Genomic DNA, 18,759 nt, shown 5'->3' on the forward strand with positions numbered 1-18,759 from the left:
CATCAGTACATGCCAGGAGTTCGGCATGCCATGCCATAGTTACACTCCTAGAGCAGCTACTTGCTCATCAGTGCATGCCAGGAATTTGGCATGCCATACCATGCCATAGTTACACTCCTATAGCAGCCACTTGCTCATCAGTACATGCCAGGAGTTCAGCATGCCATGCCATAGTTACACTCTTAGAACAGCCACTTGCTCATCAGTACATGCCAGGAGTTCAGCATGGCATGCCGTAGTTACACTCCTAGAGCCGCCACTTGCTCATCAGTACATGCCAGGAGTTCGGCATGGCATGCCGTAGTTACACTCCTAGAGCAGCCACTTGCTCATCAGTACATGCCAGGAGTTCGGCATGGCATGCGTTACACTCCTAGAGCCGCCACTTGCTCATCAGTACATGCCAGGAGTTCGGCATGCCATGCCGTAGTTACACTCCTAGAGCAGCCTCTTGCTCATCAGTACATGACTGGAGTTTGGCATGCCATACCATGCCGTAGTTACACTCCTAGAGCAGCCACTTGCTCATCAGTACATGACAGGAGTTCTGCATGTCATGCCGTAGTTACACTCCTAGAGCCGCCACTTGCTCATCAGTACATGCCAGGAGTTCGGCATGCCATGCCGTAGTTACACTCCTAGAGCAGCCTCTTGCTCATCAGTACATGACTGGAGTTTGGCATGCCATACCATGCCGTAGTTACACTCCTAGAGCAGCCACTTGCTCATCAGTACATGACAGGAGTTCTGCATGTCATGCCGTAGTTACACTCCTAGAGCAGCCACTTGTTAATCAATGCATGCCAGGAGTTCGGCATAGCGGGAACGTGTCTTCCACCCTTAGCCTCTTGCAGCACCCTTCCCCTGGCACCCCTCCCTGCCCCCGTCGTAGCCAGATGCATATAGGCTCGGCACATGTGCTAGTAATTAACCCCCGAGAGCAGCGGCGCAGCGGTGGGGAGAAGGGGGTGTTCGCAGGCACATGCTCGTCTGTGTCATATTTCTCGGAGCCAGCGATGGAAAGCTTCCAAAGAGCGCACAGCCGGAGCCCCGGGCAGCGGCGTGGTGTGCGGAGGCTCTGGCAGAGCAGGACGCAGGCAGCTCCGGGCTCACTCACGCGCCGTGTACCCACCCCAGCGCCGGAGAGGCTGATCTAGCCTGCGGACCAGGAGCAGAGGGAGGGCTCCCAGAGGCGCTGGGACTGGAGACGGGGAGCCACGAGCTAAGAGCACCAAAAGGGACCAGGCAACCTAACATTTAGGAATCCATCCGATGGGCTGCGAAGCGCGACCCCAGCTCCAACTCTAACTCCACAGAACAAGCCCGGCTTTCCAGTCTGCTCCACGTGTGTCCTGCGGGCTTTCGCTGCTGCTTTGCCTTTTCCCAGCATCGGTAGATTACTGAAGTCACTACGCAAGGAAGCGTGTGTGCCCGTGACCTGAAAGCAGCAGGACCATGAAAGGTAAGTCTACACAAGCGGGGGTGTTTACCTGCATGGCGATATTGAGACGGACGGTCATGTCATACCTGTGAGAAGAGCCTTCCCTGCAAAGTCAGCAATGGCGAACAAAGGCCCTGTGTGTGCCTTGACTGCAAAGGGGAGAGCAGCCCCAGCAGCGGGGTGGCCCTCCACACACATGTATGACGGGTGTCCGTGACGACCCCGGAGCATCTCACAGAGGGCAGGTGAGCTTCAGCAGGGTCAGAATGGCAGCCAGGTAGGAGAAGGGCAATGGTGTGATTCGGGTAGAGGCAAAGATAGGTGACCAGACGCGGGGCAATGGTGTGATCCTGGCAGAATTAAAGGGATGGGGTAGAGCAAATAGCCAGTGGAGCAGGAGTAGAGCAACAGTGTCCTTCGGGCAGAGGCAAGGGAAGATTTGCAGGAGAAGGGCAATGATGTGAATTAAGGACAGGCAAGGATGAGCAGGAGAAGGGCAATGATGTGAATTAAGGACAGGCAAGGATGAGCAGGAGCAGGGCAATTATGTGAATTAAGGAGAGGCCAGGATGAGCAGGAGAAAGGCAATGATGTGAATTAAGGACAGGCAAAGATGAGCAGGAGAAGGGCAATGGTGTGAATTAAGGAGAGGCATGGATGAGCAGGAGAAGGGCAATGATGTGAATTAAGGAGAAGGGCAATGATGTGAATTAAGGAGAGGCACGGATGAGCAGGAGAAGGGCAGTGATGGGAATTAAGGAGAGGCAAGGATGAGCAGGAGAAGGGCAGTGATGTGAATTAAGGAGAGGCAAGGATGAGCAGGGGAAGGGCAATGATGTGAATTAAGGGGAGGCAAGGATGAGCAGGAGAGGGAAGTGATGTGAATTAGGGAGAGGCCAGGATGAGCAGGAGAGGGAAGTGATGTGAATTAAGGAGAGGCCAGGATGAGCAGGGGAAGGGCAATGATGTGAATTAAGGAGAGGCAAGGATGAGCAGGAGAGGGAAGTGATGTGAATTAAGGAGAGAGTGCGGGGAGTAGAGCAATTTTGCGATTCTGGCAGAAATAAAGTGCTCCAGGAGGGAACGTCGTTATTAAAGATCCGGAAGGGCAGGAGCAGGGCAATGATGTTATTCGGGCGGAGGCAGCATTAGATGGACAGGAGCAGAGCAATGGGCAGAGATCGCTGAGAAGGAAGAGGGCAGTGGTGTGGTTCGGGTCAGCGCCAGCTGAGGGTGCGCTCAGGATGTGCGGCCGCACAAGGGCGCCCCCGAGGTGCAGGGCGCCTTGCCTCCAGCTCAGTGTCATGAAAACAACGGCTATTAAAGAGCCGTGATTCTTTAATAGGCGCTGTCTGCATAACACGGAGCTGGAGGCAAGGCGCCCTTTAACACACTTTCCACGACCAGCAGGGGGCTCCGTTCTATAGTTCGACTGACACTTGTTCTAGTATCAGCCGAACAACAGAACTGAGCCCCTTGCTGTTCTGCATTTGTGGTGGGCGGGATTGGGGGGTGCACAACTCTCGCACAGGGCGCTGGCAGACCTGGGGCCAGCACTGGTTCGGCCAGACATAACAAGCTAGAGCTGGGCTAGGATGGAATAAAAGAGCCAGGAGCCAGGGGGAGGGCAACGGTGTGATTCAGGTAGAGGCAAAGATAGAAGAGTAGGAGAAGGGCAGTTGTGCGATGTGGACAGACATGACGAGCTGGAGCTGGGCAGGTGTAAAAGAGCCTGGGGGCGGGAGGGGGCAATGGTGTGATTCAGGTAGAGGCAAAGATAGATGAGTAGGAGAAGGGCAGTGGTGCGGTGTGGGCAGACATGACGCACAGAAGCTGGGCAAGGCTGGAATGAAAGAGTCAGGTGGAGGGCAATGGTGTGATTCAGGTAGAGGCAAAGATAGATGAGTAGGAGAAGGGCAGTGGTGCGGTGAGCAGAAGCTGGGCTAGGCTGGAATAAAAGAGCCTGGGGGGGGGCAATGATGTGATTCGGGTAGAGGCAAAGATAGATGAGTAGGAGAAGGGCAGTGGTTCAGTGTGGGCAGACATGACGAGCAGGAGCTGGGCTAGGATGGAATAAAAGAGCCAGGGGCCAGGGGCAGGGGGCGGGGGTAATGATGATCCTGTCTTGGGAGGATAGCGCAGCGGCAACGCGACACAGAGCAACACAGGTTCGATCCCTGGGTCCGCGCTTACAAATCTCTGGGTATTAAGCGCGTTATAAATGACCTATCATATCAGAGATAAAGCAATGGAGGAGAGCAAGATGTGATGAAAGTGACAGAAGGCCAGGAGCAGAACTGAGGTATGATTCGGGAAGAGGCATAGTTGGGGGTGGGGGGTAGGGGTTAGAGGAATGATGTCATTCAGAGGCAAAGGAAGATTATCATGGGTAGGGTAATGACGTGATTCTGTCAGAGACAAACAACTGGGGAAAGACACAGTTCCAAATGCGCAGTGCCAAAGGATGTGAGGAAAGACTGTGCAATGCATGTGAAGGTGCAGTAACATGAGGCACGGAGAAAAGGTGCAGGAGCATGAGGCATGAGAGGTATCTGCAAGAGCATGAGTCATGGAGAGCAGGAACCAACGCATGAGGCATGGAGAGGACGGATAGCATGAGGCATGGAGAGGAAGGATAGAATGAGGCATGGAGAGCAAGGTGCAATAGCATGACACCAACAGAGGAGGTGCAATGATATGAGGCACAGAGAGGAAGATGCAGTAGCATGAGGTATAGAAAGGAAGGTGCAAGAGCATGAGCCAGGGAGAGCAGGTGCAATAGCATGAGGCATGGAGAGGAAGGTGCAATAGCATGACACCGAGAGAGGAGGTGCAATAGCATGAGGCATGGAGAGGAAGGAGCAATAGAATGACACCAAGAGAGGCAGTGCAATAGCATGAGGCAAGGAGAGGAAGGTGCAATAGCATGACTCCAAGAGAGGAAGTGCAATAACATGAGGCATGGAGAGGAAGGTGCAATAGCATGAGGCTTGGAGAGGAAGGTGCAATAGCATGAGGCATGGAGAGGAAGGTGCAATAGCATGAGGCATGGAAAGTCAGGATAGTAGGAGGCATGGAGAGCAGGTGCAAGAGCATGAGACATGGAGTGGAAGGTGCAATAGCATGACACCAAGAGAGGAGGTGCAATAGCATGAGGCATGGAGAGGAAGGTGCAATAGCATGAGACATGGAGAGGATGGTGCAATAGCATGACACCAAGAGAGGAAGTGCAATAGCATCAGGCATGGAGAGGCAGGATAGCATGAGTCAGGGAGATCAGATGCAATAGCATGAGGCATGGTGGGGAAGGTGCAATAGCATGACACCAAGAGAGGAGGTGTAATAGCACATGACAGAGTAAGAAAAGCGCAAGATCATGAGATAGAGAGAAGAGATGCGTTACTATGAGCTAGACAGAGGAAGGTGCATTCGCTTGCAACACAGTAAGAAAGATGCAACAGCATAAGGCAGAGAGCGGGTGGTGCAATCCTGTAGCATGCAGCGGAGAGTCGGAAAGTGCAATAGCATGAGATGGAGAGGGGCGACATCCTAAAGTATAGAGAGGAAGAAATGTACAATCATTTGAGTCGGAAATATGGAGTAATGGCAGAGAGAGCATGAGACTGGGATAAAGAGACAACAGCATGAGGGAGAGAGAGAGAGAGAGAGAGAGAGATGAAGAACCTGCATTACACTGTAAGAGAAAGGGGACTCATACAATGGCATTAACATGCCAGAGAGTAAGCAATGGGCAATTGAGAAGACAGCGAGTAACGTTCAATAGCATAAGACAGAGGGAGCTGGCAATATTATGCATAGCAACAATTGTGTACAGGCGCGTTATAAATACCATATCATATCACATCATAGAGCGAGGATGAAAATAACACGAGACAGAAGTGGTCGGACAGAGTCATGAGAGAGAGAGAATGAGAGAGAGAGAGAGGAGGCTGTGAACGCCTCTGGCTGCAGGCAGAGGGAGTGAGCAGCAGAATCAGAGAAAGGAAGTGGAAATTGTGTGGGAGATGGCTGTGAAAGGGCAATGACATGGAATGGAGACAGGAAGGGGCATTGACACGAGATGTGGAGGGAATGGAGCTATACAATGTGGCAAAGACAGTAAGGGACAAGAACATCGAGAGGAGAAGAAACTACGCAAGAAGGAGAACGTTATGGAATAGAACATGAGACTTAAAGGGACAAAGGTGATTTCAACAGACACAGTGAATGGAAGGGGCAATGGCAGGAGTGGGAAGGGAAAGACTTCAGAGTAGAACAAGTCAGAGAGGGGCAATAGGGCACAAGATGGGTGGAGAAAATGCTGTACTGTGAATCAGGAGAAGAAGAGCAACAATAAGAGAAGGCGGGGTACACAATAGTATTAGAAGCACAAAGGAAGGTAGACCAGCATGGGTGAGAGCGGGGCAATAGCCCAAGGCGGAGAGAGCAATTTTGCTTTGTCTTATTGTGTTGGAACGCATTTATTTTATTGTTTAAAGCATGGATCTAGCTCAAGAGCAGTGGAGCACTGTAAGGGGTGTGGGTAGCCACCGGTTGGTCTTGTGTCTTTAAATATTAGCACATTACTTTGAGTTGAGATCTGTGCATTGCTATGTGTGCCCTTTGGGATTAGCTCTTGGTGAGGGGATATTGAAAAATAAATGTTTCGAGAGATTCACAAAATTGGAGAATTATGGGGGCATTCCTAGCAGATACCAGGATCGAGTTTCATAGGGTGGGTGCGTGACAAGAGAAAGATTGTTTATGCGTCTGCTCTATGCAGACAAGTTTTGATTCTAGCGGTTGGTTGATTTGCTGTGCAATGAGCGTGTACCACCAGATATGTGGAGCTTAGCTGCCAGGTACGCTGATGTGCTACTCGTGACTACTTCTTAGATGATACATGCAGTCTCGAACAGCATCCTGACTTGAAGAGGAAGCCAATGTAGTTCTCTCAGGATGGGCATGATTCAGTCACATTTCTCTGCACCTGGAATAAGACGTCCTGCCGCATGGTGAAATGCATTTAGGGTGGCCAAGTGAGCACATGGGAGCCTCGTCAGAGGGCATTTCCTCCATCGATGTACTAGACCACAAGAGCCTGCACTAGTTTCCGGAATTCCTACCCCATTAGGCCCAGGCCGTATGGGGCCATGCCATATGGACCTTCTTGGCTATTCTTGGCTATGTGTTTCTGGAAGACAGGCTGTTGTCAATGGTGAAGATAATGATTTTGCTGAATCCACGAGTTGTGGATCAAATCCTTCTAAGTGGATATCATTGAGCCATTGCTTGACAAGTTGTTCAGCTGGGGGACCGATGATGAAAAATTCAGTCTTGGCTGCATTAAGTCTGAGGTAGGCAGTCAACATCCAGAACTAGATGACGGCCTTGTAATCGCTGAGACATCTTATTTCCTATGAGCTTTTTACTCTCATGTACAACTGATTATTGACCATGTAATGGTGTATGGCTATACTGGGATGTTTGAAGAGAGTGCCCAGCGGGTCCATGTCAACATTAAAACAGATTGGTGAGAGGATGGAGCCTTGGGGGACTCTGCAGGAGACTAGTAGTCGGTTAGAACACAGTGAGTTCATCTGGACAGCCTGGTGTCTGTCCTAGAGGTAGGAGGTAAACCAATTCAGGACAGTGCCAGAAAATGGGTCCTGTCAGCCAGGAGGAAGAGTAGGATGCAGTGTTTGACGGTGATCAATGCAGCCAAGAGGTCAAGGAGGATAAGGAGTCATGTGTCACCCCTAGCCATGATTTGGAGGGCATCATCCACCACCTGGATGGTGGTTGGCTCGATGCTACTTTTGGGGCAGAACTCTGAATCATTTAGAAGGTGAAGTTGTTTAATTCTGGCGAGTAGTTGTGTACCATTACTTTTTCCAGGATTTTTCCAATGCATGGGAGGTTCATAATGGGGTGGTAGTTGGCCAGGTCACCTGGGTCTCGTTTATTTTTCAAAAGAGGTCGAGTGATCAGTCTTGAGGGTGTCCAGGTCGGACCATTCTGTAAGGGAGGCATTAATGATGCTGAGGAGCGTGATGAGTGCCGGGTCAATCAATTGTTTAATGATATCGTTAGAGTAGGAAGCCGGTTTGATGTAGGGTATCATTTTTATGAGGTCCAGGGGGAGAGAGAGGAGATCATTCAGTCCAGAGTGGCAGTGTGCATGCTGGGATCCAGGGAATTCTAATACTAAGGTGCTATGGGAGCTTGAATCGATGATCTCTCCGATTTTGTCTATTTTCTGATAGAAAGGTTGTTGATTTCGTCACATTTTTCCTGAGTTGCTGGTAACTTGGGGTCAGGTGAGTGTTTGATACGATGCTTTACCACTTCAAAGAGGGCTTTTATCCTGTTACAGTGTGCCATGATGGTGGTGGAGTAGTAAACAGCTTTGGGCTCTATAATCAGAATCCTATTTTTGGCACAGAGATTTGAGGTTTCCAGGGTTACGGCTTTTGCACCACCATTTCTCTAGGGCTCGGATTGAGCATTTGCTGGAGGTGAGCTCTGGGCTGAATCAAGGGGAAGGTCACTTTGGTCTTAGTGTGGCTGGTTTATAGAGGGCAGGAGTGTCCACCAGTTTCATAGCAGAGTTGTTGAATAGTTCTAGGAGGACCGAGTCATTTGCTGCGGTGGGCAAGTGCGTGTAGTTTGCCTCTAGCTCACTGACTGGGATGGTTTTGATTGAGCGATGCTGATTCAGGGGTCATTTAGCCTGACGCTTGTGGGCTATAGTCGAGTGGGTGGCCGATTGTAGGAAGGCAGCATGGTCAGACCAGTTGAGTGGGATAGGGTCTCCGGAGGTGATGAGGGGTGTTGCCTTTGTTGGGCATGTGGAGAGCACAATTTGCTTAATGTCTATGGATTCGATCTGTGTGAAAAGCGTGCTTTGAGTGTGGTTATCGGCTTGAGACTCGGTAATGCTAAGATCTTTGAGAAAGACCTTATTAGAGCACACTCATTTCGCAGAGGAGAGTATGTTTGAGATGTCGTCAATGAAAGAGTCCTTGTGACATAAAGTGAACCAACAGGCAAGGGATGCAAATGAGCTTGTTCTGGTAGAGGGGATGATGGAGCATGGCCAATCACTCCGTTAAATGATTTTCATGCCACCTCCCGCCCTTCCTGGCTGGTTGGCATGTTGGATGCAGTAGCCTTGGATAGGGAGGATGTTGAAAACATGGGGGGCGATGAGATGAACCATGTTTCAGTGATGAAGAGGGCGTCAACGTTGTTATACGAGATGAGGTCAGCGATCTCTGCAGTGTGAGCGACTGCTGAGTGAGCATTGATCAGCATGGCATGTGGTCTGCGGGTGTTGGATTGGGGCATGGGTGATACTGATGAGATTCACTAGGATACTGATGAGATTCGCTAGGGTAACTTGCCTGGGCTGCACAAGGTGCTTAAGTATTCGAACCCTAGCAAGGGTGGTGATTGGCTGTAGAGGGAGGAGACACATGGTGATGTCTTTTAGCAGGTGGCAGTAGTAGTCACTACTTTGTAGGTGAAATACAGGATAGCATTTCTGTGCCTTGGCCCTATCAGGGACAAACAGGTTAGGTCCTTGTCTTTGTGCATCCTTTACTGAGGACGCTGGCAATGTAGATGCCTAAGCAGGACTGGTGAAATCAGAGGTAGACAGAGCATCTGAGTGGTAGGGGTTGGTCGTGTGACGAGCTGCCTTCTCAATGCTGTCTGTCTGTAGCTGACGTACAGTTCTTTAGCAGATGACTGGCATGAACATTGGTGGTGGGTGAGCAGCTGCGTGGCAGGGCACAGCAAAGTGGCTTTCCTTTGAGACAATAACTAATTATTGGTGCATCAGGCACCTGACACTTTAATAGCATTGCATGATGATAAAATACTGCCAACCCAAGTTGGGGGGTCATATTCTTCAGACTGGTCACAGGAACAACTTTGCACAGAAATCGATGATTCAGAGTCGCACTGGTTGTTCTGAGAAATCCATTTTTCCCTTATCATTGACTATGCTGGATGGGGAGGATGGGAGATGTAGTCCAACACATCCGGTGAGCCAAAGAGTGCAGACAGAAGACATGGGGGCAATGCATTGAGGCTTAGATGAACTGGGCAACAGAGCCTGGCAGACGAGTCAGTTCCCAGTCTATGGAAGGGCAACTCCAAACCCAAATTTTAACCTCATTTTTAAGCCCGACTTGTGCTGGTGGTTCCAGCAATATGCATATTCAATCACTTTCTTTGTACACAAACTCTCCAAACTTGTTTATTTATATGCTATCAGTTGAGTGTTTTGAAGCCTTGTATGGGTTTATGGGATTCAATGTTGTTGCTATGTAGATGTGTCATGGTACAAGTGGTTCTAGTGGCTGAAGTATTTATCCATGAAACCTAATCTTCCTCTGAGACAGACGAGATGTGAAATAACACGGGACACAGAAAGAATGGGGGCAATGCATTGAGGTAGAAATTAACTGGGCAATTACCGTAGGCAGAGGGATAAAGGTCATCATTATGGGTTTGGGTTACCAGTAAACCCGCCTTCCCGTTACTGGCGCCCGATATCCCGGTGTTACTGGCATATTACGGGGGCTGACAACAGCGTTAAGTCCCCATTCCATGGAGTCCAACAGGACTCCATGGAATGGGTTTGCTGCAATCACTGGTACCGGTAATACTGGGCTACCGGTAGTTTACTGCCCATACTGGCAAACTCAGAGTATGTTGGTCTGGTAAAATTGCCAGAGCCGGTATTAATGGCATTTATTCTGGCATTTCTACCAGACCGGCACCCTCATGATGACCCTCAAAGGGTCAATATCACAGAAAATACCATGAGACAGTTTTCGCAATAACATGAGACAGGGAGGGCAGTACCACGAGACAAACAGGACAGTAACATGAAACAGATAAATCATGGAGGTGATATCTGGATGCAGAAATGAAACTGGACAGTAGCACCTGACACAGGGAGGAGGAGTATATGTTTGTTTTATTACTTGTATTGCGCACCAGACCCAGGGGTAACCGGGCACATTGCATATGACAACTTACAGCTTAGTTGCAGAAACGCAGGGCAAATATGAAGACAAAAATATACACAAAGGCAAAAAATAATGGTACAAGTATTTACAGTCCTACTCAGACAGGCGGTAAGTGCTGAGAGGTAGGTGTGTGCAAAAATACAAACAGTGGAAGGGCATGCGGGATAGGTCAGGGCAGTTGGTGGTCTATTATTTGTCCACCTCTTTGATCCACCTTGTAAGGTTGTGTCGGAAAGTGGGGCATGGTTGATCTGTCCGCAAGGTGGATGGTAGGGAGTTCCATAGTTGAGCTGCTTTGACTTGGAAGCTACAGCCATTAACTCTGGACAGCTTAAATCTAGGTGTTGAGATGTTGTTAGAGTTTGAGGATCTGGTGAGTCTTGTAGGATTTATTCTCGTGAATCTCGTAGAAAGGTACCGTGGTGCGGCATTGTATAGACATTTGTAAACAAGTGAGGCTACTTTTAGCTGGATTTTCTCATATATCACATAAACTACCATGTGACATGAGGGACATGATAGAGGGAGCAATACCACGAGGCAAAGAGGGCAACAACATGAGACACAGAAAGAATAGGTACAATGCATTGAGGCATAAATGGAACTGGGCAGAGGTATAAAGTGTTATGAAGAGGTATAATGAGTCAATATCACAGAAACCATCAATAGACAAGGAAGGCATACACATTATGGGGGTGATAATGTGTATTGGAAATGAAAATGGGCCGTAGCACCTCGCAGAGGGATACAGAGTAAATAACACAGAAACGACCGTGTCACAGGGAGGGCAATACCATGAGAAAGATACCTTTTGGGGATGATACCCGAGGCAGAAATGAAACTCGGCAATAGCAGAGGGCAGAGGGATAGTACACGCAATACCATGAGACCATTGTCTTTGCTCTGAGCACAGCAGAAGTACATGTGTATCCACTAAATGAGTGATGGTGAGTATGTTACACACTCACTGAGCTTGAGGTCAACTTTAGTTGAACCACTGGCAATACCTTTTAGCACCAGAGCATAAGTGGAAAGTGCAGAAGACAGTTTGTGCAGAGAAACTACCTTCAACTTGCATAGCAAAAATCAGAAAATGCCAGGCCAGCATGCTCTCACAGATGGCCATCTGCCCCACCAGCCCTTCAGTAATGTTCCGAATTGAAAGAGTGAATCATTTTGTAGATGTAGAGTTGGAGGAAGTCCAACAATCGTGGGCAACATGAGGCAATATGCCGCAAGTTGGCGGGCCCACTCTGTGGGTAAATGCCACCACCCAAGTTAAGGCCCAGATCGAAGCAAAGGTCCCTTGACAAGGGTGGCAGGCCGTTACCCACAGGGCAGCCCAGCCACTGAGGGGCATATCACCATTAGCACCCATGTAGCATGCTATGCAGGTGCTAATGTTTTCTTTTTTTTAAAAGGGAAAGTATCTTCTTTCCCTGCACGGGGTTCCTCGCGGCGTCCCGTTCACGGAAAGAATATACTCTACCAACATAGCCACCATGGATTAGGAACTCGACCCTCTTCCATTTCCATGGCAGCCAGAGCGGGGACAGGAGTAGTAGCAGCTGCGGCGGCGGGACTCACTGCTGCAGTGAACAGGTAAGTGGGATGGGGGGTGGGTTTAAAAAAAAGCGGGGTCGGGTGATGTGAAGATGGCGGGTGGGGGGGCGGCCATCAGGCAGCATAGAACGCTGGCTTCTACTGGTAGTGTCAGCCCGCTTTCCTAGCCACTTGATTGGCTGGCTCCCCCGCCCAGGGTGCTAATGGAGAATGTTATATTGCTCCTGTCAACATGTCTATTGCGGGGATCCTTGGGCAGAAGCTTATCGGCTGGATAAAGGGGTTTAGGTGGAAGGTGCGGCTGTGTTTTGGCCTCAAGATCCCATGCAGACAGCTGAGGATGAGGCACAATCATCTGAATGAGAGGCATAGTCAGGCTTGTCTAACAAGTGGGGCCTGAAGCTAATGTAGTTGGGCCCACTGCAGCAACATTAACATTGGTAAATGCCCACACATTGCTGACGATTGGGCGTTTACAGATTTTGGGTGGGTCTTGCCCTCTCAGGCCCTACCCTGTCTATGTCCCTGACCAGTCACCCATCAACTGCTGTGTGGGCCTCAGTGGCTATGAATGGGAGGATCTTTCGCGAGACTTGCGTGGGAGAAAGTATGTTCTGACAGCTGCCCCAACTGCCCCAACTTGGGAATTCATCCTTAGTTTGGCTTGCCAAAGAAAGGTCCGCTTCTTCACTTTGCTGGAGATCGGGATATGTGGGTCCAAGAAGGTTAGAGGGAACGAGGGGCCTAGGTTGCTTTTGATTTTGGTGCATTTTGGTGGTGCACAGCACCACCATGACCCCAAAACCATTGCGAAAGTGAGTAGAATAAGATATGGAATTTTAGAAACCAGAGTATCTGGTTGGCAAGGTAACTGGCAACGCTCTATGCATGCAAAGAAAAAAACAATGATTTGGAGTTTTACATACATTTTGCCAATTGGGAGTTAGGTTTCAAATCACGGGCTTGCTTCTTCAGCAGTGCACAGTCTTTGCTGGGTGCTCAGCCTCAACTGTGTGTGCCTCCAGTTGCTCTGTTCCCGGCACAGCCACTGAGGTCTTCTCCACTGCTGCAGCCTCTTTGCCTCCCCGGGGCACAGTCGGAGCTCCTTTAGAATTTGGGCGAATACCGCCAGACCTTGAGAGTTTCAATGAGCAGCAAAATCTTCCCCACCAGAGAGTTCTCAACAACCAACAGTTACAGTTCTGCAAACAACAAATAGATGCACTCGCAAGAGAGTTCATGGCAATAAAACACATACAGGTGGCCTCACAACGTATTTCATTGGAGAGGTGCAGTACCACTGACAAAATACAGTTTTCCTCGTAAGAAATCACGTTGAGATCAACACTCCAATATAGGACAATTACGACCAATCTGCTTCTTATTGTTTTGCCATTTCAGGCCTGGATTTCCTCTCACAAAGCCACCTGTTTCTCATAATGCCACTTAGTTTAGTCCCAGGGACCTGCTTCGTAATCGTTGTTAGGCAGGTGTGCGCTTTTATTTTCATGTTGCCCACTTATATGTTTGTGGGTTGGTTTCTACTCAGTTTGTTCCATTGTGTGACTAATCGTGTGGATCCTTTTGCCTTTTAAGTCGGTTATATTGGACTTTTCTTGATGAAGACTTTGGCTTCTTTGGTTCCAACTTAAGAACACAAGAGAAGGGGTGTTGCCACGGCACGTGCTGCCGCTTGAAATGTGAGCAGTCGGGTTAGTTATCAGTGAACAAGCACTTAGCAAATGAACTGCGCCCGAGAAGGACCCTGCCTACCCACAATCCTCTACACTATATTTGGATACCCACAAGGCTTTGCACTATGTCTATATACCAGACTACCTTCAATAGCCGAGCAGTCCTATTCACACTGCTTAATTGCTTTTTACGTAGTATACAAGGGACTCGTTAGCAGTAGAGACATTGCAATCTTGCAGGGTCTTGAGATGCGTTCTTCCACCACTGCCGTAGTTCATGCTGGATGAGCTGCAGCCATTGAGATAGGAAGGCTTTGCCGTGGCAGATGTAGTCGAATTTGATTTATTCAAACTTATTTTAACGAGTGTTGCCACAAATATATGTGGGAGTGGGTTTAGGTGAATATATAATGTAGTGGGCTTATGGGATGAGGTGTGGGGGATCTCCACCCGCATATATTTGTGGCAAAATCTAACACAAAAAATAATAAATCGATCAAATCGAATTCAATAAGACCTTTTCGACAAAATCTCATAGCACCACAGCCATTGCCATCATAGTAGCCCTCCTACTGCAGTGCATTGCTCTCGGGGTGGCAGTGTAAACCAGTAATGACTTCTGTAGAGGTAGAGGTCTCTTCCAGTCTACCAAAGAAAAGCAAAATATATAATGTGGTGGTTTTTTGTCCGATCTGGCGCATACTTATTAGCCCTACTTTAGTTTTGGTTGAGTGTCACATGTAAGACATTGGCGTGCAGCTCAGGAGTGACGATGATGCCAAAAGGGATATGCAAACTGTGAGAATATTTTGGTTATTTAGCAACTCGTTGACTGGCTATGGCCATTCACACGCACTATGTGTTTCTGCCAGCCCTAAACACATTCTCCTGTTTCCCTTTGGTTTACCTCCATCAAGCAGTAACATCAAACTTTGGCCTTCCAGTGTTATTTCTAAGCAACCTGCTGAGAGTTAATGGCTTGATTGAAGCTATACATGCTGCTGGCATAATAAAAATGCCCTAAGGAAGAGGTCGTTAAGCCACTAGTTTGTATTTATTGCTTGCACTGAAGTCCTGTTAAACTCAAGCATGTATAAAGCCAACAGTATATCGGTATTAGGCATTTGCCTATCCCATGCCTACATAAAAGCCTAAACAGTTGGTTTCGCCGATGCTTGATTTTGCTGGCGTTCGTGTCTGTGACTTCAGATCTCAGCATTCCCATCATTTAACTGTCTCAGCTGTTCTTGAGCATCCAGGGTTCCAGAGCGGCCAGGCCTCTTGGTACGTTGATTGGTTGCTTCTTGTGGTCATGTGCCATTTTATGGGTTCATTTGGGTGAAGGCCTCCATGTATGGGAGGGAGAGAATATCCAACATGATAAAGTCTGCCGGCTGGCCAGGAGATGGTTGGAAGCTGCAAGCCAAGCCCTATGCGGGGCAGATAGGCGAGTGGGGCCGCTGTCACGCTATTGGCTGGTTAATGATGGTGCAGGGATAGTGCCGGATAGTATTTCTAGAGGTTTCGGAGAAAATGACCGAATTAAAAATACTGAATGCGTGATTTGGGCAAATTTCAGCCGTTGGAAAAATCTGACGGCCAAAAAGTTTGACCAAATCACACATTTGGTGTTGGTGGCTGCAGGGGTGTCTCCCGCAACCATTGCAAAAAAAAGAAAAAGGCTGCAGGGGTCGCGGGGGCGTCCCCTGCAGCTGTCCCGCAGTCCCCCCAAAATAGAAATAAAATAAAAAAGGCTGCGGGGCTCCAGGGGTGTGCCCCGCAACCCCCGCTCACTATACTATACAGTAGAGTGATTGGGGTTGCGGGTGACAACTCTGCAGCTGACCCGAAAAAAGAAAAAAAGAAAAAAAAAGGATAGGACCCTTCAGTGCTGAGTCCCGATTACGGAAGTGAAAGGAAACAGGCGTCACAGGGACACAGCGAGACGGAATGCAAGGTAAGCAGGTGGGTGTGGGGTGTTGCAGGGGTGTGTTGGGGGGTGTGGGTAGGGGGTTGGGTAATGTTCAGGGGAGAAAAGACCGCAGATTAGTTTGAAAAAATGATCTTCGGTCTTTTCTCCCTCGAACATTTCCACGTCGGCACATCAACCCCAAATCCATAGTGCCAGATGACTTTTTATACATTTGATGAACCCAAAGAAGTGCAGGGTTGATTGACATATTGTGCTAGGAATCTGCTGTGCCAGATGTTGTGTCCTGATTGTCGATCAATGTTGACTGGTCCAATTTGTGTTGTTTGTACGGATTGCCGAAGCCACTTCACTGGACAAGCATTCAATGCTGCATCTAGTTAAGGAACTACCTGGTAGGTTGAACCACCTCCACTTCAGATGTTAGGCAGAAATATCCAGTAATGTTAGGTGCATTAACATAATAGTGAAATCTAGCTGGGGTAACTGCTTCCAGGCGCTTTCTTCTGTCCTGTATAGATGGTGTGGATGTGTGTAGTCGGACTGCTCTACCCTGCATGCCTGCGTGCCTATGGGAAAATCAAGAAATACTCTGGGTTCTACACTTTGGACCCGGTTCGTGGAATTTTTAGCACGGTTCAAAGTGACTTTGCACTGCCAACAAACATCCTGAGTCACAGAGCGGTGCAACGTGTAGTTTTGCAGTGCAACGTGCCTTTGCACCAGTGCAAAGTCCGTGCAAGGTCATATTGTACTACAAAAATGACCACTTGCACTGACTTTGCACTGCAAAAATACACTTTGCACAGTTCCATGAATCCCAGTGCAAAGTCACTTTTCAACAGTGCAGTCACTTTGAACCGTGCAAATATTCCATGACTCGGGCACTGTATGTCTGTTGTGCCTATAGGTAAGTTGACTATTTTATGATCTATGTATGGTGTGCCTATGGATATGAGGACTGTATTATATTTCATGCTTGTTGTGTCTTTGGGTATGTGGACTGTACTAAACTATATGGTTGGCGTGTATGTGTACAGTTGTACCATGTATTTCTGTGGTCCGCACTACCCTATATGCTTGTGTGCCTGTGGGTATGTTATCTGAACTAACCTATATACCTGGTGAGCCTGTAGTGTGTGGACTAGCATACCATATATATGTTGCGTTCCTCATATTTGGGTGTGTTATTCTGTCCTGCTGGTCTATTGTGCCTTGGGTGTGTGGAGTATTATGGCATATATCTGTGGGGAGTCTTGGTGCATGCAAACTATTCTCCCTTATATGTCGGGTGTACCGTGGGAATGTGGGGTATTGTACCCATATATTAGTGGTGTGCCTTTAGGTATGTGGACTGTTCTTCCATATAGGTCGGTGGTGCCTTCAGTATGTGGAGTATTGCACTCTGCATGTCTGGTGTGCCTATGGGTATGTGGACCCTATAGTTCTGTTGTTACTATCGGTATGTGGTGTATTATAACCTATATGTGTGGCGTGCCATTGGGTATGTGGACTTTTCTTCTCTATATGTGTGGTGTGCCTCTTGTGGAGTATATGTGTGGTGTGTCTTTGTGCATGTGGCCTATTCTGACCCATAGGTTACTGTGATGTTGGATAAGTGGGCTGTATGTCTGGTGTGTACACCCTGTATGTGTAGTTGTCGGGTTTGTAGACTATTCGTCTCTATATGTGTGGTGTGCCGTGTGTGGAGTATAAGTGTGATGTGTCTTTGGGCATGTGGCTTATTCTGGCCCATAGGTTACTGTGACTTTGGGTAAGTGGGCTGTATGCCTGGTGTGTACGCCCTATATGTGTGGTGTGTCGGGTATGTTGACCGCTCTTCTCCATATGTGTGGAGTATATGTGTGGTGTGTCTTATGTGTGATGTGCCTTTGGGCACGTGCACTGTTCTGCCCCACGTGTCTATTGTGACTTTGGGTAAGTGGCCTGTACTGTGCTGCAGGTCTGGTGTGTGTCTGGGCTTGCAGAGGCTGCTATGCAATGTGTATGGACGTGGAGTAAACCGTGGGAGGAGAAGCGCAAGGGCAGTCCTGCCCATCGCTAATATTGGCGCAGATCCCCGCACGCCAGTGTGTTGCGAGTCAGTGCATAACCGCACAGCCGTGCCACATTCATCAGCGTCTGGGCCCCTTGTGTACATGGACAGCGACAGCACGGGCGGGGGCAGGGCTTTACGAGACCTGAACATTTTCTCACAGTCAAACTTTGATTTATCGGCGACCCTAAGGTCCAATAAGTCGCACTCGCATCTGCAGGCAGCATGTGCAGGCTGAATGAAATCCCAGGCCTGCGCGCGCTGACCTGCTGCGAGACGCCTGGATTCACTGCGGCTGCGCACATCCCTGGGAAGCAGACGGCGGTCTCGAGCAGCTGCTGAGGCCCAGGACTGCCTCATTCAGGACGAAGAAGGCAAACGTAGGACCAGGGGCCTCATTAATGAACCTTTGCTTCAGTGCTATTTCAATGTAACACCGCATTAGTACTATGGGAACCACTACACTAGTACATAAACATGTTCTTTCAATGCATTTTTGCACCGGGCAATGTGTGCCTTAGTGATTACTGTGCATTAGGACAAACATTGTCGTAGTGCAAAAGGCCTTGAGTGAATATACACTTACACTAGGGCAGTTGTTGCTCTACTGCTATTTGCACGTCAAGTGTCCAATTAATGGAAAAGTGTGCAGAGATCTGCAAAGCCTGCGCGCCGAGAACAACTCTGTGCGAGCCTGCGCGCAGAAGTTATTCTGCGCACTGTGCATATTCATGGAATTGTTCACGCAAAGTAACCGTAAATGCAAGTCGATGTCGGAACGCCCATGACAGGCCCCCACGCAAAGCAAAAACAGCCAGAACAGCTACCTTTGCGTGCTCCCTCGGGCGCAAATACATGCACCCTTTAAACAGTGCATGGGGTCCCCCGCAAGCAGGCCTCCATCTCAGGGACCCCGTGTGGGGTCCCCCGTAACTGTTACTGGTACCCCGACATGTGTATGATTTATCGTAACTTGGGTACAACTCAGAAAATCTGTGTGTGAACCCCGCAAACAGTTCCTGCCCCCTGCT

The 18,759-nt window shown here is 48.8% G+C and overlaps 1 protein-coding gene across 3 annotated transcripts in view; it reads left to right on the forward strand.

The window, feature by feature from the left end:
- Window positions 1-823: 823 nt before the first annotated feature.
- The window catches only part of SCARA3 (scavenger receptor class A member 3), a 271,642-nt gene continuing 253,706 nt past the window's right edge, over window positions 824-18,759 (forward strand). For 2 of the 3 annotated variants that reach the window (XM_069605622.1, XM_069605623.1), the window contains exon 1: window positions 824-1,462. In XM_069605622.1, the coding sequence (XP_069461723.1) occupies window positions 1,456-1,462 (7 nt within the window). In that variant the 5' untranslated portion in view covers window positions 824-1,455. Of the gene's footprint in view, window positions 1,463-3,613; window positions 3,744-18,759 lie in introns of those variants that run through there. The other variant, XM_069605624.1, reaches the window with a different exon arrangement.

This window comes from Ambystoma mexicanum, chromosome 4p (genome assembly GCF_040938575.1).
Source record: "Ambystoma mexicanum isolate Mex_15411 chromosome 4p, UKY_AmexF1_1, whole genome shotgun sequence".
NCBI lineage: Eukaryota > Metazoa > Chordata > Amphibia > Caudata > Ambystomatidae > Ambystoma > Ambystoma mexicanum.